The sequence below is a fragment of the Miniopterus schreibersii genome (genome assembly GCF_964146895.1).
Source record: "Miniopterus schreibersii genome assembly, chromosome: 11".
Classification (NCBI taxonomy): Eukaryota; Metazoa; Chordata; class Mammalia; order Chiroptera; family Miniopteridae; genus Miniopterus; species Miniopterus schreibersii.
Genome location: NC_138111.1, coordinates 65,331,100 through 65,357,511, shown reverse-complemented (window position 1 = coordinate 65,357,511; position 26,412 = coordinate 65,331,100). Strand labels below are relative to the sequence as shown.

General features: G+C 47.4%; 1 protein-coding gene across 3 annotated transcripts in view; it reads right to left on the bottom strand.

The window, feature by feature from the left end:
* Positions 1-26,412, bottom strand: part of AOPEP (aminopeptidase O (putative)) — a 331,307-nt gene that overhangs the window by 153,590 nt on the left and 151,305 nt on the right. For all 3 annotated transcript variants that reach the window (XM_081151075.1, XM_081151073.1, XM_081151074.1), the window contains 2 exons: positions 4,190-4,379; positions 313-419 (listed from right to left, as the gene is read on the bottom strand). In XM_081151075.1, coding sequence (XP_081007201.1) covers positions 313-419; positions 4,190-4,379 — 297 coding nt within the window. The remainder of the gene's footprint in view (positions 1-312; positions 420-4,189; positions 4,380-26,412) is intronic.

Here is a 26,412-nt window from a genome sequence, read left to right as displayed (position 1 = left end):
GGAAGGGGAGGGAGGGGAGGGGGAAGGGGGAGGGAGAGGAGGGAGGGGAGGGAGAGGAAGGGGAGGGAGAGGAAGGGGAGGGAGGGGAGGGAGAGGAGGGGAGGGAGGGGAGGGGGAGGGAAGGGAGGGAGGGGGAATGGGGGAGGGAGAGGAGGGAGGGGAGGGAGAGGAGGGGGGAAGGGGGAGGGAGAGGAAGGGGAGGGAGGGGAGGGAGAGGAGGGGAGGGAGGGGAGGGAGGGGAGGGGGAAGGGGGGAGGGAGAGGAGGGGGAAGGGGGAGGGAGGGGAGGGAGAGGGATCAGCCAGTGCTTTACCTCAACACCTGCAGCTGCTCCGGGGAGTTCCGCACCTCGTCCTGGAGGCGCCGCCAGTGCAGGCAAGCCCGCAGCTCCTGCAGTTCCTGGGCCTCGTGGGGGGCCAGCTGCTTAAGCCACAGACACACAAACACACATGCACAAAACATAGTCACTGTTGTCCTTATGCAAGGTCAGAGCCACCTTATGAAGCAGCTGGCTTTATTTCAGGGGGGATGGTAAAAGACAGCCTCCCCGCTGCACCTTGCGCCCCATCAGAAAAGGCAGGAGGCCAAAGGGACCTCTTAGGTACTCAAAGGAAGAACCAGCTTTCACTGTCTTGCTGCCTCTTGGGAGGCACCCCCGGCCCAGGAACCCTACCCCGCCCTAGAGAGAGCAGGCTCCCCGAGGGGCCATTTCCACTCTGATTCCACCAGGCCCTTTCCTGCTTTGTGTTTCTGCACAGGGTGCGGGAGGTCCCTCCACTTACTCCGTTTCCCCAGCCCTCAGTTTTGTTAAGGGCTGTTTACTGTGGAGCCTGCTAATGCAACCCAGATGATTCTGTTTGCATATAACCAGAAACAGTGCAGAGCCTGGACTCACTGTGTGGAGGAGGCCCTGCACCTGCCCTGCTGGTCAGACCAGCCTCTGTCACTCGTGCTCACCAGGTCCCATGGCTATCCTCTCCACAAGAGAGGCCGCAGAACCTCCACTGGGGAGGGAATGTCAGTGCCTAGACACAGTTCCAGAAATTAAGGTCTTTTACAGAGTCTCTGCTAGGCCCTGGGGACATTATGGAACAGCCCCTACACCATGAAGTCTGGCAGGTGGAGGGTGGTGGCAGTGGTGGGGGCGGGGGTGGACTCAGAGCACAGTGATAATAGAGGGGAATGAAGGAGCTGAAAGCCCCCTGGCCAACCAGCGTGGTCAGAAGGCTTTCCTGAGAAGGCGGTAGGAGCTGAGCTGGCCTCGGGGACAGCAGGAGTCAGCCCGGGGGAGGAATTTCAGGAAGAGGGAAAGCATGTGCAAGGCTCCTGGGGCCTGGAAAGAGCCTGATGTGTTTCGGGAATGAATGGCAGGGACGCGGTCAGCTGAGGAACAGGCTGCCATGGGAGAGGGGCAGAGGCCAGATGATCAATGGACTTTGTGTGTACCATTGTTATGGACTGAGTTATGTCCCCTCCCCCCAAATTCATAAATTAAAGCTCTAACCTCAAATGTGACTGTATTGGAAACGGGGCTTTTAAAGAGGTAATTAAGGGTAATAAGGTCATAGAGGTGGGGCCCTAATTCAATAGGAGTGAGTCCTCATAAGAGGAAGTGACGCCAGCTTTCTCTTTCCACGTGCGCACAGAGGGAGGGCACAGTGAGACGGGGCTGTCACCAAGCCAGGGCAGAGAGAAATCAAGCCTGTCAGCACCTTGGTCCTGGACTTCCAGCCTCCAGAACTGTGAGAAAACGAATGTCTGCTCAAGCCCCCAGCCTGTGGCATTTTGTTATGGCAGCTGGGCTGCTAGGACACCTGTGAAGGAGTTTAGACTTTATCCAGGTTGATGACGAGGTATACGATTCATTCTTGCCACTAACTCACTTCACCTCTCCCTGCAGAATGCCTCTCGGAGCAGAATGCCAATTTCTACCTCCTTGCTCAGGGATTTCGCACTCCCCGATTCTGCCACGCTCGCCAATGCTCGGTGCTGCACAGTGACCCATGCGGCCTCACTCCCTCTTCCCTGGGGGATCCAACTGCTGCCCAGGAGAGTTGGGGAGGCGGCCCACCCTTCCCTGCCCCGAAGAGCACCCCTCTACTGCTTCTTGGAAGGTCTGCCTCAGGCACTCGTCAGGGACCAGCAGGAGCTCAGTCTCACTTACCCTTCAAGGAAGGGGTCAGAGTGAGGGACATGCTCTGGAAATATTTCCAAGCTTTGTGCTGATTCTAGAACGGCCTCTCTGCCTGGTGGGGGGGTGATCTGGGCCACCCCCACGCCAGGCCAGGGGAAAAGCAGGGACAGAGAAGCCTCAGCTGCTACTTCCCTCTGAGCTCATGTCAGAAGTCACCTCCTGTAAGGAGACTTCCTGGGTCCTCCTAGTCCTGGCCTCTCCCGCCTTCGGACTGGCAGCGTTTGGCGTTTACCTCTCTTTCGTAATTTATTTTCTTCTTCCTTCCCGGTGTGCTTTCCTTATCGCCTCCACTAGACTATGACCTCTTTCAGAGCTGGGCTGTCCCCCACAGATGGAGCACAGAACAGACACACGGAAGGTGTGCCCTGGGAGAGGCAGCCAGGCCAGCTTGGTGCCTGCGACGGTGGAGACGGACGCAGTCAGGGCAGGTAGAGGTGGGACCCATGCAGAGACGCAGGAGACCCAGAAGCTCAGGCAGGGGGGAGGGTAAAAGACCAGTGCTCTCGGGGGGTGCAGGAGAAAAAAGGACAGATGCCTGAAATACATTCGTGATTACCAAGAACAGCACACATCTGACTGTGTCAGGATGGAAGCACCCGGGGAAGAGATGGGGGCAGAGGCGCATGTACATGAAGCCCATTTAACCCTTGCGGAATGCCTACACGTGCCAGGCACGGTGCTAGGCTCATTTACACGTTACCCTATTCCGCCTGCAGGGTAAGCATTCTCACACCCATTCTATACATGAGGAGGCTGAGGCTCAGGGAGGCTGGTGAACAGCAGAGCTGGGACCCCAAACCTGCTCAGACCCTGAATCCAGCCACCCCCCCTCACCTGCCATGTGGCCTCGCCCCACGGAACTCTCTGTGGCAGGGGACACAGACCTGCACACTGCTTGCTCCAGAGGGGCAGACGGCTGAGCAAGACACAGCTCTACTTTGAAAAAGTAGTCTGGTTGTGAGGATAGAGGAAAGACAAAGAAAGTGGGGGAGAAAGAGGTAAGTTAGTGCCAAAAACTGCGGAATTCAAAGTTCCTAGAAGAGTAGTGGTGAACTGGGAGTTGAACGATCAGTCTGGGCTTCCCTGAGCTAGTTGGTGAAAAATAAACAGGATTTCAACACGCAGAAGGAATCTGAACAAAATCATCCAGGTATGCACAGACTTGGGAACTTAGAAAATGTTCAGCAGTCAAGTGTGTAAGGGGTGGAAATGGGAGGGAAGGAAGGGACCAAATATTCGGAACTAGAAAATAAGCAGGAAGTAGTTTAGCTGCCAAATCCTCATTACAACTGGTGGCCAATTCTCTAAAGCAGAGGTTGTACTGGGAAAGTGCTGACCAGGTCTGGCCTCTGGGCATGTTGCGTTTACATATTTTTTAAATTAGTAAATTTCACAGAAAAATCCAAATTTATAACTTTGGTTAAAAAACTAGGAGTCTAGGCTATCTTGAGCCCTCCCTTCCACATGACAAGTGGTGAGAGCTGAGGACCAGCTGCCGTTCGCCACAGTCCTCCCCATTCCCTAATCTTCAACACCAACTGCTTCATTCTTTACTGGCCAGCAGACATGAGATTATGGCTTCTGATTTAACTTAATATCTCATTATTTAACAAAACACGGTCCATGTCACCACAACCACACCCACAAAGGGGAGCCTGAGTAGCCACAGCACAACCTTTTCTGCAAGTCTTTGCTCAAATGTCCCCATATCAGAGGCCTTCTCTTGGAGCCTCTAAAACAGACCCCACTCTAGCTTCACTTTCCTCACAGTACTCCCCACCCGCCATGTTACGGATGTGTGTGTGTGTTTGCTGGCCGTCTCTCCTATGGCTGCATGTGAACCCCACAGGGCCCGGGGACGCCCCTCTCATCACACAGCTGCCTCTCAGCTGCCTAGTGCACAGTGAGCCCTCGGTACACATCTGTTGAATGAACAAATGACTGTGACTTGAACTTGACTGCAGGGAGTGAAATGGTTCGGTCACTTTAAACCTACCTGCTGGGCTCTGGCCCAGAATACATCTTCCAAGTGAGTGGCAAACCCTTCGCTCAGCCACTCCTCCGTCCAGTCACGGGCGCCGATGGCAAGGCCAAACCAGGCGTGAGCGATTTCATGGCAGAGGCGGGTCCCGCAGAGATGGCTGCCTCCAGTCACGGCGCTCTGCGAGAGGAAGACGATGTGTGGGCTGCGGAGAATGGAGGAGAAAACAGTCTTGTTAGAGCTCGCCCCGCGGCGGCCCCGCGGGCGGCCTTCGCAGCCTGCGCCTGCTGTTACGGTGTGCGTGCTAGATCATGACCGGGGTTCAGCTCAGATGCTTTTAGAAACACATAAAGTGGCAGTTTACATTTCTGGCAGCGGTTCAAGTTGCCGTTTTTGCCAAGCAGTTGTCTCCGTCATCAAACGCTATTACCTATAATAAGTAACCTGCACCCCAGTTTTACACTGAAGAAATTACAAGGCAATGGAAGCATTTACTCAGAAATCTGGATGTAAAAGAAGAGCAGGTGTGAGAATGCGAAGTCCCTGCTGTCAAGAGATGATCAAAGAAGACCCTTCAGCCAAAAATCCGAGCGGCTTACAAACAAATTGGGGAGTCATGCAGAAGGACAGAGAAAGCAGAGAAGAATGGAACCGAAAATTTTCCATTTCAGACAGGCTGGTTACAGAGTTAGCAAACTAACAGGTGCCACAATGGGCGGCTTTTCCAAGACACCCAGATAAAAGTTGGGTCTCTGTAAGGCAAAGATTGCCAATGGTACCATCTCCTATCTGTAGATGCTTACATATTCACATGGCATAAGAAAATTATGGAGAGAGAGAGACAGAGAGAAAGGAGGGAGTTAACCCACCCAGGTGTGCAAACGGCCCCAGGGCTGGCACCAGCCGTGGAGATTTATCTAATCTCATTTTCCATACTTTGTTTTGAAACCCAAAATACCATGATTAGAACTGCAGAGATGAAATGGGAGGGAGGGAGGGAGGGGGGAGGGAGGCTGAAGAGAGAACAGGCAAACGGATTACCTCCTATGCTCCCACTTTCGGCATTTCTCATTACCCAGGGCTTGTTTACAGTCTTACTAATGAAGAATTTGCTCTTTAACAAATCTCTCCTCCATCAATTGAACAAAAACAGTTGTGAAACCTCCCAAATTAAGAAACTGTACACACTGGTTTCCTCCTTCAAAAGCCACGTGTGCGCCATCGCGTCGGCTCCGCACAAGCCAGGACTGCCTCCAGGTCTGTCCTCCGCCCCCACGGCCACCAGTAGAGAAAACCCCACCTGTGTTCCTCTTGCACAACATCACCCATTCAGCTCAGAGAGCCCAACTGAAATCACCGAGTCGGTGCCAAAACAGACAGCTTTTATGTGAAATAATAACAGGGCAGACTCGCAAATGAAAAAGCGTCTGCCAGGCTCTCAGCAGAATCCACCAGAAACCCCAGATAATAAAAGTATGGTGGGGGCATTTAGGACAAGGGGACACCCACAGAAGTTCAGAGCACTAATTCAGAAAAAAAAGGGGGGGGGAGGAAGAAGGAAGGAAGCGAGGGAGGAAGGAAAAGGGGAAGGGAAGGAGGGAACTGAGAGGCACAGGAGCTAAACCGTTCTCTGACTGAGAAGTGCCCTGTGGAGAAGACGGACTGCCACCTGGCTCTGTCAGTGAGTGACCCCTGGCTCTGGCATGTGCAGTGCTGCAAAGAAAAGCCACAGAAATGTACCAAGTAAATAACATTCCAGACATACTGTTGGCAGCACTTCACCCTTTGGGCTAAAACAAAACACAAGTAACATGAGGCCTTACACACAGGCTCAAAGACAAGCCTGCACCAGAGGGGTCTGCCGGCCAGAGACCCAGAGACCCAGACGGTGCACCGGTTACAGAGGCTCTAGGGCTGACCGGCTGCTCCACCCGGGAAGGTTACACAAGCTGATGACTGTTCCTGAAGAAAAAGCCTGCCCTGTCCTGTGACCCGATCACTGTTTTGTCCCAGTGGGGAAGCCTATCCAAGGCCCATTTATGCAAATATCAAAGTCTGCGAAGGCCAAAGGAATGCACAAAAGCAGCTGTGTGTGTTTGCGGTGGCGGTGGGGGTGGGACTGTGTTCCCTGCCCTTTAGTGTCTCCCCTCCAGCAGTCTGTCTCCACCAGACCTCCTTCCCCACCTGCCAGTAACTTGGGAGACACAACCCTGGCTGTGGTGTGGCTTGGTGGATTCAGGACAGGCCCCGGCATTGCTGGAATCCCATCTAAATTCCCACTTCCCATCCTTAGTCCCTTCTTCCTGGCCGGGGAAAAATGTATTTCCTGCTGTCCTCTGGGAAAGACCGACGCTGACAACCCCCCCACGGGAAGGAAGGCCCTTCAGTGCACATGGCTGCCCCTCCTGCTAGCGGTGGGAGAGCATGGGCCTCGCCCTGAGAGGCAGGCTCCGGCTCACGCCAGGCCCCAAGCGCTCCTGCAGGGGGGCTCGCGGGGCGGGCTTTCCTGCCGGGTGCCCCAGGGTTATAGTTCCTCACGAAGGAAGTGGCTTTTCTTAAAACTAAATTAAAACATAGATGAGATTTTAATAACCTGTCTCAAGGGTTAACAAAATTCTGACATAAAAGCACAATAGAATATTCTTTCAAGGATAATTTCCTTCTTTCCTTTTGACCCTAAATATCAGAATTTCTCAAGTTAAGTAGAATTTTTAAACTGCCTTTTTCAACAGTGAGTGAAGAAAAGTATAATGTTCGTAAATTCACTTCACGGAGTGGTATTAAGTATTCCTTTACCCAGAGAGGATCTACTGCATGCCCACCTTCAAAACACAATGGATGGTTTAAATTTTCCACGCCTACCTTAACCTTGATTTATAAGTTTCACCCCTGGCTCCCCACACATCCCGGTTCTCAGAATCTATTCATGGCCCTAATCAGCCAGCAGTTCATCAGTCTCCACGCTGACAGGGCCCATTTGAAAACAGGTTTCCTTTTTTCTTTTTCCCCCCTGAAAGGGCCTGTGTCAAATGCCTCTAAAAATGCCAAACTGTCAATTCATCATCCTGACAGAGGATGGAAGAAAATCACTAGGATGACATCTTCATCCTAAAAATGGTGGTGCTTTTTAAATCACAGAGTTTATCATTTTTCCCAAATAAGAGACGGGCAGGAAAATAATATTTTCAGCACTCAGAAAGCACCAGGCCTCTTGCTTGTGTTCTCTTTGGCTGCAAGTGGAGGAGGAGCACATGGGGCAGAGCGGGGCCGGCGACAGCAGGACACGTGCTCTCATTCTTTCCCGGGAGACCACCAGCGGGGCTGCCTCCCCACAACGGCCACGTGGTATTGCTTGTCTGTCGCCCTGGCCCTCTGAGATTAAAAATATCATTTCTGGTCTGAAAACAGTTTCTTAAGACAGTTCCTAAAAGCTGCCTCCCCACCCAGAATAGAAGGCTGGGACCATTAACTGAAAAGATGCTTCTACCAGAGAGGAAGGAGCGCCTTCGTGGCTCGCGGGAGTCGCTCCAACCCGTGGGAGGGATGCAGTTTGGAGCGGAAATGAAGAATTTCATCAGATCTTAAGCAGGGGCCGGCTGTGATTTATTTCTGCTTTGTCTAGGGAGACGTGACCAGCGTGGGCCATCTTGCTGCTCAGCACTTATCTGCTCGGGCTCCAGGCGGCTGCCTCAGCTGGTCCGGGCAGGCTGCGGGTGGGACCAGAGCACAGGAAATGGCCTTTGGTTCAGGACAAGAAGAGCCCTGGGCTGCCCCACCCGTTACACTGGAGCAGATGCCAGTTCCCCTCAGGGGAAGCGATTCACTTTTTATACAGATCCCCGGGAGATGCGTCCAGGAAAGAGACTTTTATATTCATCAACTTTTGAACTTTTGTGCATTCAGAGTTTTTATCAATTTCAAGGACCCGTGGAGCCCAACTTCCCATCACAGAAAGGAAAGAGGAGCCACAAAAGAGGGAAACTGAGGCTCCTTTCCCTCCAAAGTGAAACTGGATAATTCTAAGGGTCTCATAACCACATGAGAGCAACTTTTGCTCGCATGACTAATTACCGCTAATTTAATTTGCACAACTCGCAGGAGTCTGGGGCAACCTAAAAGGGAGGCCAAATGCCCTTACCCCTCCCTCAGGCTCAGAGCAGGTTCTCTCTTTCCTTCGTGAGCTGTGAAGATATAAGCCAGCACCTAAACCGACCGCTCAGCTCCCGCCCTGGATCTGCGCAGTGAGATCCCTCCCGCCCTCTCTCCCAGATGCAGTCAAATGCAGCGCACTCATCTGTTGTCCCAAAGGCAAAGGTGTGGCTGGGTGACCCAGCAGGGTCCCTGTGCCCTTCTGGAGCTCAAACTGCTCCCTAGGTACTAGTCACCTTCCTTTGCCCCCATCTGGCATTTGCTGTGGCCACATAGTTGGTCTTTAAACTGCAGCCGTAGGAGATGAGAAAATGTTATTTTGCGGAAACCAGTTCTAAAAATATAAAGAAAACTCGCTACCTCTGGCCCAGCCAGCGTGGCTCAGCAGTTGAGCATCAACCTAGGATCCAGGAGATCCAAGTTTGATTCCAGATCAGGGCACATGCCCAGGTTGCGGGCTCGATCCCCGGTGGGGGGCGTGCAGGAGGCAGCAGCCGATCAATGACTCTCTTATCATTGACGTTTCTCTCTCTCTCTCCCCCTCTCCCTTCCTCTCTCTGAAATCAATAAAGACATATTTAAAAAACACACAAAAACTTACTACCTTTGATCAACACGGGAATTTAGGTTTGAGAGAAAAAGAAAACATTAGTCAATGTAAGTTTTTATTTTAAAAGCCTGAATAGCAAATAGGCAGCAAAATATCTACTCATTTATCCAGATGAATTTTGGTTTAGAATGCCAATGTGACTATAGCAGGGTGACCGAGGAAGCCCCGGGCTATATCCCAGAGACTCCTACCAAAATCATACCCTCCTTCTAAGACTCAAACTGCCTGAAGATTCTGTGCTAGGCACTGTATTTTACATATGTCAACTCATTTAAAGTACCCATGACCTCAAGAGATAGATTTTATTATCTCCACTTTACAGATGACAGTGAGGCACAGAGAGGTTAGTAACTAGCTCAAGATCACACAGCTAGCAAGTGACAGAGCCAGTATTTAACTCACGCAGTCCTGACCCACTCTGCCAGGGTCACTGGGTTTAGACCTGTGGTTTGGGGGCTCCCAGCCCTCTATGCCAGCTGAAGCCAAGTGGTGCATGGTCATTGCACCCCAGGCGCTTCATCTTCAGAGCCACCAGCCACGCCCTGGTTCCTCTGCTCCTTAAATCCATACCATAGCCAGAAGCGGGCTCGAGATTACCAGACCTTCTGATCAGCAAAGTTTCGGCCTCCTCCTGGTGAGAAGGCGGGTAGGGTTAGGGCCTGGAAAACAGAGGCCACCTTTGGTAGAGCAGTGGCCACTTCACCTCTGCGCTACCAGTGAATTCATCCACAGCCCTCAGCCCTGCATGCTAAGTGGAGGCAGTGCTAGCACTAAATTATTAGGCATCGGCTGCACCTAGCTGGCTACCCTGCCTGAGGAAGGTGGGTTGGTGGCTACTGGGTATGCTCATCTGTAAAGCTAAATAAAAGTTGCAAGTGAATGTCTCAGGTTTTAAAGCCAAAGAATCAAAGGAAAAAACAGTATCTGACTGGATTTTCAACTTGATAGGGACTCCTCTCCCTTTGAATCTTAAGGTGCCTGTTCAGCCTAAGCAGTCTCTGGAATCTCATAGAACAGAACAAGAAATAACATGTGTGTGTTTTTTGTTTTTTCTTAAGTTACTGAACACTCTGGGGTTTTGGACACCAGGGACACACCCATACGCAAACTCTATGAACATCATTTATTGTAGTTGAACAGGTCTCCTGAATCATCTCTGAATCACGTATGAACTGAGAGCTGCGCATTTTCTGCAGGATCTGGAGCACTCTCCTGGTGAGGGTTTACCAATTAAAACATGCTGGCAGCCCCCTCTGCAGCACACGGATGACCAACCGTGATTCTCTCCCTTCCCTCACCCCCACTGCCATCTTTCCCAACCAGGATGATGATGTTTGCGCCCATAAAAAGGCTAATAAAATTAGCCTCCACTGTGATCCAGGGAAGATCTTTATTTAATAAAATAATGCATTGCCTCACTCCCAGAACAGCAATGAAGTGGCACACGGGGAACCACAACAGCTCGCCCAGCTGGTTTTTGCTGGTTGTCGTCTGTGCTACGTAAGAGCTAGGAAAGCTGCTTCATGAAGGGACATGTCTGGGCAGTTTGCACCACCCTCAGTGAGAAGAGGTGGTTATGAGTCTCCTTTGAAACACAGTGCATGTACTCTCTGGATCTTCAAACTGTCTTTCAATGTTCCCTGTCTAGAGAAAAAAATTGTGGGGATTTCCCAAAGAGTACTCAGAAATTTAACTGGTGAGGGGGCATCGGTTGCTTTCACAACTGAGAGCAAGCATCCACGGCAAGTCTGGCACTCAGGGAATCTTTACACACCGACTAAATCTGAATCTCAAACAACAAATACTTTTCAGTGTATGTCCCATGCAATACACTGTGAGTACAGCTGTGAGTACTCAAAACACATAGTTAATGAAGCTACTGCAATAATCATAACCTGGTCTTTTTCCATACAAACAACTGTAAACCTACCTTTTGCCCATCACTGTATTTGCTAAACCTGGCAATCCTACCTGGGGGTGGGGCTCCTTAAAACAGACCGTCGGGCCCTACCTCAGGAGTCTGACTCCTAAGCCTGAGTGGCACCTGAGAATCCGCACTGCTGTGAAGTTCCCAGGTGAGGCTGGTGTTGCTGGTCCAGAGAGCCACTGATCTATACTGTGCGGCTGCATAGCATTAAGTTAAAAAAAAAATTCCATTACCAAAGTTACAAGTGGGAAGAGTTCACCTAGAAACCCAGATTTTCAAATTATATTGAAAATCTGAAAGATCTGGCCATACTAGCCCACAATCCCGTGTAGCAACTGCAGCTGAATAGCTGCTGGCCCTTTGAGATGGGGCTCAGCTCCCAGCTCTCCACCACTCCCTCCTGCCTCCCACCACCGGCTGAGTCCACTTGCATTTATAACCACCTTTGTGCTTCCCCCCATCCCCCTTTCCTACAGCAAGATGAAGAGGAAAGTGAAATCTCCCCTCCACCACCACAAGTAGGCAGAGAAAACCAAGTGTTTTCCAGAGGATGCTCTGCCCATGTGCTCATTTATTTTTGCTGCCTGACTCCTCATAGGCATTTGGACTTAATCTCTTGTTTAGTTTTCCTTATGAGAAATTCTACTATCAGTCTTGTTTATGGCTGTAAAATGGTTAAGCAAACTATTTTTACCTGGAAAGGGCAAAGACACTGATTTCAGCCTAGTTCAAGTCAGTCGCCACAAGTTCCATATCACTAAGAGTGGAATTAATTAGGTTTATTGTATTTTTGAAATCTAAACACAGTTTCAATTATTACTTGCCACTAATGGCTTATAATGAAGGCAGAGCTTGTTAGCTAAGCAAACAACTGGCAAGTCTGTTTAAAGTGTAAACAGAAGGAAAATTCATGAATTAAATGAATGAATTCTCCAACTGTTCTCCCCGGGCTGTAAAGAAGCCTTCAGCTGCCACAATATACATCACCACCTTTGTTAAAAGGATTAGCCTGCTCCAGTCTTCTTTATCCTGTCAGAGATCTTCTTAGTGGTGGCTCACAAAATAAAAGTCTCTGAATTTTTGCAAGTTCTCATCTGCATGAGTAAGTGCCATTAAGGATAAGGGATCACCTAGCCACTGGGGGTTCATAAAACACTGAGCTTTAAAGAATAGCCACATTTCCTAATCTCTGACTGTGATCCATGAACAGACCGATGACCGGCAAGCTTGTGGAGATAAAGGGACAAGAGTGCCCATATTTTCCAGGGTGGTCCCGCAAAATATGGGACAGATGGTCATTCTCAGAGGTATTCAACTTAACAGCATTTCCCTTTAAAAGGTAATAAACCTCACCAGAAACAAAAATAAACAAATAAAAAGTTTTGCTCTCCAAAGTCTCCTGGTTTTAACAACCTTTCATTTAAAATTATGAGCCCTGAATTTCTTCTCTCCAAATGGAATGCATCAGGTTTATTGGCTGTCTATAGTGAAATCCCATTTCTCTGGATGCTCCCCTTGATCTGTCTGTCTGTCATTCTTGGATGTGTTCACCCCGTGCAAGTGTGGGGGAGGACCACAGGAATTCCTCTCCTTCTAAATAATTCCTAGCGCCATGTCCCCATTCCTGGGTGGCTGCCATCTTGTGATTTGAAAGGCACCTGGATGCATCTGGCATGCATTCAGCTGCAAGTAACAGAAAAGACAGCTAACGCTGGCACACACGAGGAGGGGGTTTCTTTCTTTTAACAAGACCCCCGGAGGAAGGTGGTTGCTGGGGTTGGTTCAGTGACTCAGCAATGCAGTCAGTGCTCTAGGTCTTTCTATCTTCCCACTGGGCCATTCTTAGCATGTTCGCTCTTGACCATGCATGCCACCTCATGGTCACAAGTTGGCCACCACAGTTCCAGCCATCACCTTTATGTTCAACATAGAAAATAAGAGGAGGAGTGGTGGTGCTGTGTCAACAACTACTACCCCTTTTATCAGGAAAGCAAAACTTTTCCTAGAAAGCCCATAGCAGATTTCCACTTGGTTATCCCCAGCTATGACTCCCTTAGCATGGCAAAGAGGGGCCCTCGCTCCTTCTGATTCTCCCGGGGAAGAAGGCAGAAGGGGTTTGCTTATGGGTGTCGGGCTCACCAACCCACGGGGCTGGATACAGCACTCCAGCATAGTCCCTGTCCTCAGAAATATCAAAGTCATTCCTGGATCATCGTTTAGAGTGCAAATACTTTTGGGAGGGATTATACACTAAAACGATTCACACTGAAGTGTTAGCAATGCATCACATGATATTTGTCTAGACAGGAGGCCTCTGAGCACAGGGACTGAGGGGTGGGCAAGTATGGAGATGTCAAAGACACAGTCTATCTATTTCCCAACTTCAATTGATGCTGGCTGGCATTTAGACTTTTCTTTTACCTTCTTAAACTGCACGGAAGACCAAAACGCTAGCAAAGCTACAGGCAGGACTATATATTCCAGTGGATTTTAGGGACTCGGGCTTTGGACTCCTGGCTCCCTCACCCAGCAGCTGCAACACTGCAGCATTCTCCTTTGCAGCTGTAACAAATTACCACACACTTAGTAGCTTAAAACAACACAAATTTATCATTTCACAGTTCTCTGGGTCAGAAGTCTGACACGGGTCTCACTGGGTGAAAATCTATGCTGCTAGAAGCCAGGTCTTTGTGTGTGTCAGGTGGGAGGTGCCTGGAAGGGGCGCATGGCTCTCCTGGGTGTTGGTCATGCTCTCTTCCTTGGTTAGGGTGCTGGGTAGAGATGTGCAGTTTATGGGCTTCTGATGAGCTGTACACCTAAGGCATGCATGCACTTTTCTGCATGTGCTTTACTTCACAGAATAGTTGAAAACAAACACAAATATTTTGAGAGGTCTCCATCTCTGCTTGGAGAAATCAAGGCAAAGATTAAACCAGAGCCCCATCCATAGGGACAGAAATGAGGCCAGAGGCTGGGCAGCCTGCCCCACGGTCTCTCAAGTTGAATGTAGTCGAGGCCAGTTCCCAACACTAATTATACACATATTTTTTAAATCTCTTGAGGAAAATTTTTGTTTTCATTTGCCTTTGCCATGTAGTTGCATTTCTTTTGCAACTGAAAGGTACCTTGTATCCTTCAGACACACCTGTAAAAACAGAACTGATACTGTCATATATACATGTCTGCTTCATTTTCTTTCAGACACAGTGGAAAACATGCCATAATAATAAACCCCTTTTCCATCCTGGCAGCTGGAAAATTACGTTATGATTGAAATGACATCACTCAGCCACGACGCCGAGCCAGCAGCTGTGCTGAGAGATCCGGGTGAGGCAGTGACAGCAGGGATGTGAATGCCACTCGGCAATGAATCCCACCCTTTTTATTAGCAAATGGCCTTTTCATTGCCAAGACATTCAGAAAGTGAAACTGAGGCAGCTACCTCGTCTAAGGCCACTGATCACCCAACATCCCTTATCTCTGAAACTAACTACACTGGCCGAAACTGGGCAAGAAGGAGAGCAGGGAAGAGTTCGTTTCAGACAACCAGTTCCACAGGCGGAAGACCGGCCACCGGCGCCAGGGCCGCGACGGTTCCCGGGGAATGGCTCAGCCTTCTATCAATTAATTTTTTTCTAAAGTGACCACAAGTAGTAGCAGTCAGATTAATGGCATAAGTAGCAGTAGTAATAATAATAATAGTAGTGATAATAGCATTACGATAACATCCTTTGATGTAGACTGTTGATGTTCTGTAACAAAATACTCTAGGCAAAACCAGCATGCTTATTAGGCAAACATAACATCAGAATAAGGCCCAGCTCTCCTCCAATTTTTCAACTGTTACGATGAACCACATGAAATTGCTGATATTTGACTATTTTCAACCTCCAAAAATGGGCAATTTCATATGGCTCATCTGCTAGGCTGTCCCTCCCCCGCCCCCAACACCCTTCTCTGCAAAAATGTCAGGAGCTACCACAGATCTAGGGAAACTTCCATACTTCTCGAGCAACAGAGCAGTAGAAATGCTGCAGCCCACTGTAGAGAAGAGCAGAGGACAGGTCCTGGGCAAATGCCACTGCACTGTCCTCTGAGAAGGCTGGACCGGGTCAGAAGCCTCCGTGCTTTGTCTGCCATGTGAAGCCATGTGTCTTAGAAGTGGATTCTCAAGTCCACAGCAGAGCAGGAGTGGCCAGAACAGGACACTGAGGGAGGCTGAGTGGATCTGTTGCTGATGTGCCACCCAAGCCCAGTGTCTACACCTACAAGCCAGAGGCCACAGGCTGGAGCATCGCCGCAGAGAGGCCGGAATGCCCACCAGCCTGTGCAGATGCCTGACCCTTCCTTCCCCAGCGGAGTCACCCCCAGTGGGCTCAGACACTGCGTGGACCCAGGCTCCAGTGGGAGATGGCATGCTGTTTTGGAGCTGCTCCCCACAGGGGAACACGTGTACCATATTTGTTTAGCCAGCTACCAGGAAAGGCGCTGCGGAAAGGAACAGGACTGGAGGTGAGGAGGAAAGCTGAGAGTGCAGGGGCACTGTCAGGGAGAAGAAAGGTAGTCCACGACGGGGGACAATAGCCAATCAGGCAGGGACCCGCTGGGTCCAAGGCCAGATGCCGGCTCGCAGCAGGTCTGTGAGCTCATGCCACAGGGAGCTGTAAGAGGGCTCTGGAAACCCTGGACACTCAGTCAAAAGGGATCTCAGAGACCCACCCTTCCCCATTCTCCACGTGAGGAAACAAAGGCCCAGAAACCCAGGGCCCAGCGCCATAGGGTGGGAGCTGCCTGTGTGCATGACCCAACTCCGCAGGACACATTATTCAAAACCGGTCTACAAAAACCTGGCCCAGCGGTGCCAGCCTGAAGCTGGCGACTAAGGTAGAGTGGTGACTGAGGGCACTCTCTGCATGCCACCCTCTGCAGCCACAGTCACAAAATGCTCCAGGAGACCAATGTTACAGCCTAAACCAGAGGCTGACTCTGCAGATGTTTACTCTGGTCAGACTGGGCCTTTTCTTCTGCTGACCAAGGGCTCCCCTTAAGGAAAGAGTCAGCCACATCGGTTTGCTGTTGCTGTTTGCTGGTTTCATGTGGGAGGAAAGTGGCAACAAACAAGAAAAAGAAAGCATTTCATACTGTTTCCTAAGTGTCCCAGCTGTGGCGCTACAGTGGTTTACCTAATTGTTTCACATTTTCTCTCTTGTTCTTTCACTCTTTTCTTTCTTTTTTCTTTTTGAGGCTCTGAAAATTCACCTTTGGGTTGAACACATCTGTGGAAAGCAAGCCTGGCACAAAGAAACACTGGTTAGCGTCAATGTAGGTAACCTTAACTACAGTGTTTGCTTCTGCAAACACTATAATGTATGAAATAAAATATTAATAGCCATTACCTCAGTTCTTCTGAGAACAGACTGAGTCACAGCTCCGTGTGTGTGTTTGCACACTGGCCCCTCACTGTGAAAACTGCTCACGTTACTAGGTGATGGAGGCCTCAAAGCAGGCGAAACCAAGCCCAGTGTGTTTTTATTCCATAATGTCATGGGCAGCATTGCTTATTTTGGCAACCAAGTTCAGTTCTCCTGAACTTACCGCCTATTACCCATTTTAAGACTAATCACCTAAACACGTACTAGGAGGGTTGGCAAGATTATTTTTAACTTAGAAAGGAAAATATTAGAATACTGGAATAAGAATAACAGCTCTCTTATTTATCAGCGGCCAGACTCTGCAAACTCTCTGACATTCGAAAGCACCAGATGTATTTCCAGTGCCTCATGTCTGTGTGCTGGATATGGACAGAGTGAGGTTTTTAAACTTTGTGTGGATGGTGTGAGGTGCACCAACGACATTCAGCTTCCTGGGGCTCTGGCAGGTCTGTTCCCCACTTTCCTCCCTCTGCTTGTCTACTGTCTTCCCGATAAGCTTCAGTTCTTAGTGGCTTAAAACCAACCGTTTGACAGTTTTGTGTATGATGACTCTCCAGCTGAGTTAAGTAACAAATGGGAGCGCGGCGCCCACCAGCCCCTGGCGCACGGTGAACAGGCCGCAGCTGCGAGTCCCTCCCTCCTGCCCTCTCTCCGCCGGCCACCGCCTTCGTGTCCCTGTTACAATGGATTCTTCAGATCCCTCATGAGAGTGCAGAGTGGGCGCCCCCCTCTCCGTGTCGGGGGCCAGGCGAGGGCAACAGCTAAGTCACTGCTGCGGACAAGACCCTGCGCACGCTGAGCTGGACCCACAAGCTCCAGCCACAGCTCGGCTGCGGGGCTCCTGAGCTCGGCTGCTTCTTTAGGTGGCCCGCCGCAGTGAGGTGTGTTTTTTCAATCTGTGAAATAAAATTTGGTGTGGTTGGAGAGGCAGGGGCGGATGGGAACCCACCCACAGGCAAATGACGTCAAAAAGCTAGAGGGAAACATTGGGCTTCTCTGTTCTCCAGAAGCTTCTGCTGTGTTAAGCAACCTGAGAAGGAAGCCGACTTTCCAATAAAAAACAGCCGCTTTGGCAGCTGTCTGAGACAGCCTGGGGTCTTGTACTTCCCTTCTCAGGAAAAGTGGGGAAAATAATTTCCATAAGTTGGAAAGGAAGACACATGGAGTTCAAAGAGTCCTAGAGCTGCAAAGGCGCTTGATGGTTATTAGGTGTAATCTCCACTTTTAATAGCAAGTCAGGAAACTGAGGCGCAGAGCAGGCCGGGGACTGAGCCTCTGCCCTGGATTTCCAGGACAGCCATTCTCTCGGCCACCTGCTGTCACAAGCCAATGGCCTGCACCCCTGTGGGTGGTTCAGAGGAGAAAGTACCTATCCTTCCCCTTTGCAGAGGGGTTGTTTCCATGGAGGTTCCTGGACTGCTGGGCGGAGACCTGTCCTGTCCCGCTGACATCCCAAGGCCAGAGAGCCTGCTTGGGAGGAAGCTCCAGAGAGGCTGTGTGTGTGTGTGTGTGTGTGTGTGTGTGTGTGTGTGTGTGTGTGTGTGTGAGGGGCACAACCACCATGCAGGCTGCTCCCACTTACACCTCTGCCCACATTAAATAGCCTGATGTGTGGGGATGAGCACCGCTGGCCACGCACCGGGCCCCCTGCACCCTGGAACTCTGGGGCCTGGGGCCAAGCGCTGGGCCTCAGCTCTTCAGGTTCCCCTCTGCAGAAAGGACCCTGAGGTGAGAGCTGAGGGACAACTGAGGAGTCACAAGGCAGGGCTGGCCACACATTCTACACGCAGCTGCAGGTACAGCTCTCCCCTCTGTCTTCAAGAAACCAATTCTGCTGGATTTAAAAATTCTGCTGTGACTCACAAAACTGTGCTTTCCTCAGTAAATTAACCCTCCCATCAGTGACCTCCCCAAAAAGAACTCCTTCAGTTAACAAAGTGCTACCCTTATAATTTTATAACATAACAATATTACCCTTGAGTTGGACAGTTTTTACCCTTATATTTTAAAGACCATTCACATTCATCTTTTCTTTCTCTTTTTAATTGAACCCCAACAGCTTTGTGAGGGCTGTGGGGGTTTTCCCACCTGGTGAGAAGATGGAGGCTCAGAGAGAGGCAAAGACTGGCCTGGGACAGCCAGCTCAGGCACGGCGGAGCTGAACTCCAGCAGCTCTTCCGCCTGCTACTGACCATGCACACAGTGGGGCCAGCATTAGTTCCATGGGTCACCAAGTGATTTCAACCAGGGAACCTAAGTTCTTGGTCCAAGATTGGGTTGGACAAATAGGACATAGAAGGCAGATACTGATGCTGAGCCACTAATTCATTCATTCAGCAAACATTTACTGAGAGCCTGCTAAGTGCCAGTCCCTGTGCTCAGTGCCTGAAATACATTAATGACCAAAAGGGACAGGGACTGGGGTCCTCTTGGAGATCACAGTCGAGCAGGGGGAGAGAGTCAATAAGCAAAATCTTTACTTCTGTATTAAGTCATTCCCTTCCTTCCCTCTCTTGGGTCCTGGGTTTTCTCAGTAGAAACTTCAGATCATGTTTGGATCTGCACCCCTGCTTTATGCTCCAGTCACTCCTGGCCTCTGCAGCCCCTCCCCCAAAGCCCCACTTTCCACTTCCCGAAGAAATGACAGGCATAATGGATGGTTCTGCACAGGGTCCGACTGCTTCAGTCCACATGCTGGCAGTTGTTAGTGATGGGTGTTATTATCTGATCATTGACAGATCTCATCATTCGTAGCTTTCTATCGTGGCTTTTACAGAAGTGGGGTGTGTGTGTGTGTGTGTGTGTGTGTCCTAGAGTATATTTTATGATAGGTTTTAACAGGATTGGGGTACAGGTGTGAGGTGAGCAGCTTTCCAATAAGGGCTCAGTGATACAGCCAGGGAAGGTAAGTTTGAATGACAGGACTGTCCCTCCAAATATAACTACAGAAAAGAATCATGTATTTTTACTGTTTTGATTAACTAAAACTTTTAACCACATATTTGTCTTTTCTTCTTGTCTATGTGTAAATCTCAGCTTCTTGCTCCACAGGCTGACTCCATCTTAGTGGTCTGTTACCGGGGCTCAGGGCAGTTATTCAGTGCGGCCCCTACACAATAATTGCTTTTATAATGTTTCCAACCACCTTTCTTAAACAATATGCAAGTGGAGTATCAAGAAACCAAGGTATTAAATTTACTGAAAGATCACCGATTGCTTTTTAGCTTGTTACTGAGATAAATGAAATGCATTCTTCAATCAGGAAAAAGGGAGGAGAGGAAGAAATCGCATAAAAGCCTAAGTAGCAACTCAAAAATTATTGTCCCGGTTTATTTTATGTTGCAGCTACACAAGCCCTCCCTTTTTGTGTGTCCATCAATAAGATATCTGTTGTGCTTTTGTACAAAGAACAAAGATGCTTTTATCAATTCTCAAAAGTCTGTAGGACAAACCATTCATGCTGTCAAACCCTCTGAAACCTTTTCAGCAAATAATGAAATCTATCAGTGACAAATGTCAACATACTAATTTGTTAAATGCAAAACAAAAGCAACATTCAGACGAGGCGCTTCATTTCATGTTATATCAGCACTCCAATTTGTACCAAGTTTACGGCAGCCCACGGATCATGCAATATTAAACAGGACTGCATTATGGTGACTAAGCCTAGAACAATAAACTCCCCTTAGCTAGAATGCTAATGGCGCGGCTGAATGCGTGCTGTGATGCTAGGACATTCAACTCCTTCCAACTACTAGAAATTCTACAATGACACCAATCTCTAATCAAAAGTGGTAGTATAGCCCAGATAGATGCATCTCAGGTGGATAAAAAAGGAAACCTGAAAAATAAAACTGAAGTCCTAGAGAAGACCTTAGAACTCACTTAGTCCCATAAGACCCAATGCAGCAAAATGAAATTCTTAAGGTATGAAATATACAATGAGAGTATCTTCCCAATTTTTATTGTTGATCATGATAAAAAGGATATTTAACCAAGACTGTCACATTCCAGGTTATAGCAGACTTGTTTTAAAAAGCCTGAAACAACAAGAGTGGGTGATGCTGAGGCACAGGGCTCTCCCCTGTCTGCACTGTGAGAGGGAGAGCCTCTGAATAAGGTTTCCCTGTTATTTTTTTAAATGTTTTTATTGATTTTAGAGAGAGAGGAGGGGAGAGGGAGAGGGAGAGAGAGAGAGAAACACTGATCGGTTGCCTTCTGTATGTGCCCCCAACCAGGGACCAAACCTACAACCCAGGCATGTGCCCTGACCGGGAACTGGACTTGCGACCTTTTAGTGCATGGGACGACACTCCAACCAACTGGGCCACACTGGCCAGGGATCCCTGTAATCTTTTTAAAAAACAGCTTCAAATGATACCCAGTTTCTGGTTTTCTTTTTTAAGTGGCTGGCACACACATGCACACACACAGGTACACACACACACACAAAAGCATATTTCTATCGAAGAAAATAATAGAAACCCAAGGGCCAGAAAACATAGCTCAATTATGGCTAAAGAGGTAGAAAAAAACATATCTTTGTAGAAGTCACAAGTCACACCAGTGACATCCTGGGTAAATTTGCAGTTGGGCAATTGCCACCTGCCTGTCTCAAATGCCACTCCTTGTCATTTCTTTTGGGTAAATTGCACTCCTATGCTTCTAGTCCTAAAGGGGGGGGGGTGGTGCTCTTGGGGGAGATATTAAACAGCTGCTGTGTTTCACCTTCACAGTAACCTGTGTTTTAGCAGCTGATCCCGCTTACCCTACCACCACCATGGATTCATTTGCTGAGCTGAAGCTCAGCACAAAAAGCAAGATCCAGTCTGCTTCATTATTTTCCTTTCTCTTCTTCTGAACATCATTCATACTGAACCCTGTCAACCTTTCCTCACCCCTTTTTCTATATGTGTGTGTGAAAGAAATATTAAATGATACATTTACCAGGAAACTGAAACGTCTTTTTTCCATGCTTAAACTACTCAGTCAATTAACAGCACGCACAAGTCAACTCTTGATACTCAACGTTTGGTCTGGGAACAGGACCGCTGGCGTCTTGTGGGAGCTTATTAGAAATCAAGAATCTTGGCCCCATCTCAGAATTGCCAAATTAGAATCTGCATTTTAATAAGATCCCCAGTTGACTCATGCACTTTAAAATTTTAGAAGTACTTTCCTAAGTGAAAAGTATATGCATTGTAAGTAAAAGTGGTTGAAGAAGCTAGATTTTGTTTGTTTTTCCTCTTGTGGACAGCAAAAGGTGTGTGGGACACTGTGCAGGAGGCAGTCCTTAGGACTCAAAGGTTAATCCCATATTCTGGAGATAAACTCCACATTTAACAGCTATCAGATGAACATCAACCATATGCACAACACTGTGCCAGGTGGAGGGGGTTTAAGGATGAATAAATACAGGGCCTGTCCTCCCATTTAAAGCATTCATTATTCTCTCAACATAATAAAGGCCACATATGACAATCCCATACTCAACAGTGAAAAGCTGAAACCTTTTCCTCTAAGATCAGGAACAAGACAAGGATGCCCACTCTCACCACTTTTATTCAACATAGTATTGGAAGTCCTAGCCAAAGCAATTAGGCAAGAAAAAGAAATAAAAGGCATCTAAATTGAAAAGGAAGAAATGAAACTATCAGTATTAGCAGATGACATCATATTATATATAGAAAACCCCGAGGTGCCACCAAAAACCTATTACAACTAATTAACAAATTCAGTAAAGTTGAAGAACACAAAATCAATATGCAAAAACCAGTTGCATTTCTATATATTAATAACAAACTAACAGAAGGGGAAATTGAAAATAATCCATTTATAATTGCATCAAAAAGAATAAAATACCTAGGAATAAATTAAACCAAGGAAGTGCGTGGTCTGTACACTCTAAACTATAAGACACCTCATAAAAGAAATTGAATTAGACACAAATAGGTGAAAAGATATTCTGTGCTCATGGACAGAATTACTATTGTTAAAAAGTCCATACTACTCAAAGCAATCTATAGGTTCAATGTAACCCCAATCAAAATTTCAATGGCATTTTTCACAGAAATAGAACAAACAATCTTAAAATTTGTGTGGAACTACAAAAGACCTGAATAGCCAAAGCAATCTTGAGAAAGAAGAGCAAAGCTTGAGGCATTATGCTTCCTGATTTCAAGCTTTACTATAAAGTGAGAACAATCAAAACAGTATGGTACTGGCATAAAAAATGGCACACAGATCAATGGAACAGAACAGAGAACCCAGAAATAAAACCATGCATATATGGTTAATTTATGACAAAAGAGCAAAGAATGAAGAAAGGACAATTTCTTCAACAAGTGGTACCAGGAAAACTGGACAGCCACAAGGAAAAGAATGATGCTGGACCACTATCTTACATCATACACAAAAATTCACTCAAACTGGATTAAAGACTGGAGTGCAAGTCCTAGCCAGTTTTGCTCAGTGGTTAGAGTGTCAGCCTGCAGACTGAAGAGTCCCGGGTTCAATTCTGGCCAAGCGCATGTACCTTGGTTGCAGGCTCAATCCTTGGGCCCCGGTCGGGGTGCACACAGGAAGCAACCCATTGATGTGTCTTTCTCACATCGATGTTTCTATTTCTCTCTCCCTTTCACTCTCTATGAACAGGAATGGAAAAAATATCCTTGAGTGAGGGTTAAAAAACAAAAAAAAACTTGAATGCAAGACCTGAAACCATGAAACTCCTATAACAAAACATAGGCGATAAACTCCTTGACATCGGTCTTGACTATTATTTTATTTTTAGATTTGACATTAAAAACAGAGGCAACAAAAGCAAAATTAAACAAGTAGGACTACAGCAAACTAAAGAGCTTCTGCACAGCAAAAGAACATCAACAAAATAAAAAGGCAACCTACCAAATGGGAGGAGATATTTGCAAATTATATATCTGATAAGGGGTTTACAACTCAATAGCAAAAAAAAAAAGTGATTAAAAAATAGGCAGAGGCTCTGAACAGACATTTTTCCAAAGAAGATAAACAGATAGCCAACAGGTAAGTGAAAGCTGCTCAACATCACCAATCATCAGGGAAATGCAAATCGAAACCACAATGAGATATCACTTCACACTATTTAGAATGGCTATTATCAAAAAGAGAAAAAAAATGAATGTTGGCTAGGATCTGAAGGGAATCCTTATGCATTGTTGGAGAAAATATAAATTTGTGCAACCACTATGGAAAACAGTATGAAGGTTCCTTGAAAAATTAAATATAGAACTACCATACGATCCAGTAATTCTACTTCTGGGTATTTATTTAAAGATAACTCAAAAATATATTTGTACCTCCAAGTTCACTGCAGCATTATTTACAACATCCAAGACACGGAAAACACCCGTGTCCACTAACAGATGAATGGTTAAAGAAAATGTATATATACACAACGGAGTATTATTCAGCCATACAATGGAGGGGATCCTGCCACCTGTGACAACATGGATGACCTTGAGAGCGTTATGCTAAGTCAGATATGTCAGACAGAGAAAGACAAATACTGTATGGCATCCCTTATGTGTGGAATAAAAAAACCACCTCAGAGATACAGAAAACAGCTTGGTGGTTGCCCGGGGTGGGGAGTGGGGGGGGTATAGGCAAAATAGATGAAGGTGGTCAAAAGGTACAAACTCCCAGTTATAATATAAGTGAGTCCCGGGGACGTGATATACAGCAATGGTGAGTACAGTTAGTAATAATACAATATTGTGTGTTTGAAAGTTCCTATGAGAGTAGATCTTAAAAGTTCTTATCACAAGAAAATAATTTGCAACTATGTGTGGTGATTGATGTTAACTAGACTTGTAGTGATTTAGAAATAGAAACCAAATGGTACCCACCTTCAGAAACGAGGGGATACTGGAAAGGTCAGTTTTGCCAAGATCTGAGAGACAGTGGGCTAATCCAAGCATGGAGTTATTGTAGGAAAAAACTTGAGCGAGGCCTAAGAAATGGGGCTCCTGGAAAGCATCCCACTTAACTCATGAGTCCAATGTTTTCTCACTGTGAAGCTTCGTAATTTCGTTTAGTCAGTTCTCAGAATCTTAGATACACCCAGAACTCAAGGCTAAGTAGAAAAGACACAATAAAGCCAAATATAGATGACATTTGGATTATCTGCACTCCCTACTCTCCTCATCTAGGGGAAACCTGAAAGTTGACAGATGCAGAGAAAAATGTTTAAAAGAATTATTCATATTGGCTAGTATTCCAGGGGCAATGGTTTGCTTCCCATGACACCTTCTGCTCAAGTGCCACAAAACCCCTTCCTACTGTGGGGTGGGCAGAGCTGTGAGAAACGGGGAAACAGAGGTGACGATGCAGGAGAGAGGGGAGCACAGGGAAGACCTGCGCGGCTCGGGGAGGGTGAGAAGCGGCAGCTCCGCCTCGCCTCCGTGGGGCCCGAACCACTGGCTCTCCACAGGTGTCATCGGGACCTGGCGCTACTGTTGTTTCGATCCATGAAGAGTAATTACATTACAGCTGACTACTGTGGTCATCACAGTCAATTGGGTGGCACTTAAAGTTTACAGATTAAAATATTCATAAATCACAGAATTCGAAAGTGAAAAAGATCTTTTGCCACATTTTACCCAATAGTTTCATTTTACAGAGGTGAAAACTAAGGCTCAGAAAGGGTAAGGGACTTGCTCAAGTCCCACAGCAAGCACGCTGGTGGCGGCCAGTGGTTAGTGGTCACATTTATGCTGACTCCCCACACTCTTCATATTATAACAGTGGTTCCTAACCTGGGTTCTCCTGACTCCCCAAAGTCCTCTAAGTCCATGGGACTCCGTGAACTATGCTCAGTATTTTTGAAAGTTCAATGGGATCTATGTATTTGCTGGGGGAAAAAGGCAACGCAAATGAAAGCCCCAAGTTTCTGCTTTTGGTTAAATTGACTTTAACTCAGTGTGTTAATTCTAGTTAGAGGGGCAGTAATTTGGGACGTAACCAATGTAAGTTTTAAAATTTTGCAGCGTTCATTGAAAAGGTTGCCTGCACTTGTTCTCATTTTTTTGATTTTTGTAATTTTAATAATTAATAAGGTAACATGTACACAGTAAAAAAATTCTGTGTAAAAAATTAGTGCATGGTCCATCTCGTATGGCTCAGTGTTTGAGCATCGACCTAGGATCCAGGAGATCATGGTTTGATTCCCGGTCAGGGCACAGGCCCGGGTTGCGGGCTCGATCCCCAGTGGGGGACGTGCAGGAGGCAGCCCAGCAATGACTCTCTCATCACTGATGTTTCTCTCTCTCCCCCTCCCTTCCTCGCTCTGAAATCAATAAAGATATATTTTTAAAAATATAAAAATTAGTGCATGAAGAGAAAATTCCCTTCTCAGCAGTCCTCCAGATCGGGTGATTCTTTTCCACGGTAACTACTTTAAATGCTTACTATGGCTCTTTCCAGAAAATACGTTCAGCTGTGCAGGACCATGGGTTATGGACACTGCAGCTTGCTTCTTAAGCTGATCCTGTGCCTTGAAACTTCCCCGCACGCAGTTCTACCTCATTCCTCTTGAAGGTGCAGAGACTCCAAGGAGTGGAGGCGGGATGCATGTATCCTGGCCCCTGCCGATGGATGCCGAGGGGTTCCAGCATCTTGTGTTCCCCAAGAATGCAGAAGTGAACACCCCTGCCCGCTTACCCACCTACACTCTGGTGAAATTCCTAGCAGTGGAAGAGCCGAGTCAAGGAGAACACGTTTTTGAAACTTTGGTAAATTTTGCCAAATTGCCCTCAAAGAAGTTACATCAATTTCTCCTCCCATAAAAAAATAGTGAGAATGCAGGTTCACCTGCCCACTTTTCTTTTGAGTTATATTTTCATTTTGGGGAGAGAGAGTTTTAAAAGATATCTGTTACAACATTTTATAAAATAAGGACTTCAGTCCCTTGTCATGAACTGCAAATATTCTCCCTCTTCCATTTGTTTTATTTCTTTAGATAAAAAAGTTTTAAAATTTAATGTAAACTTGTTTATCACTGTTTCTCTTTAGGTTTCTAGGTTTTATTATATGCCTGGAGAAGGTTTCCCACATTTTATTTTTTTATTTGGCAGACCTGTTT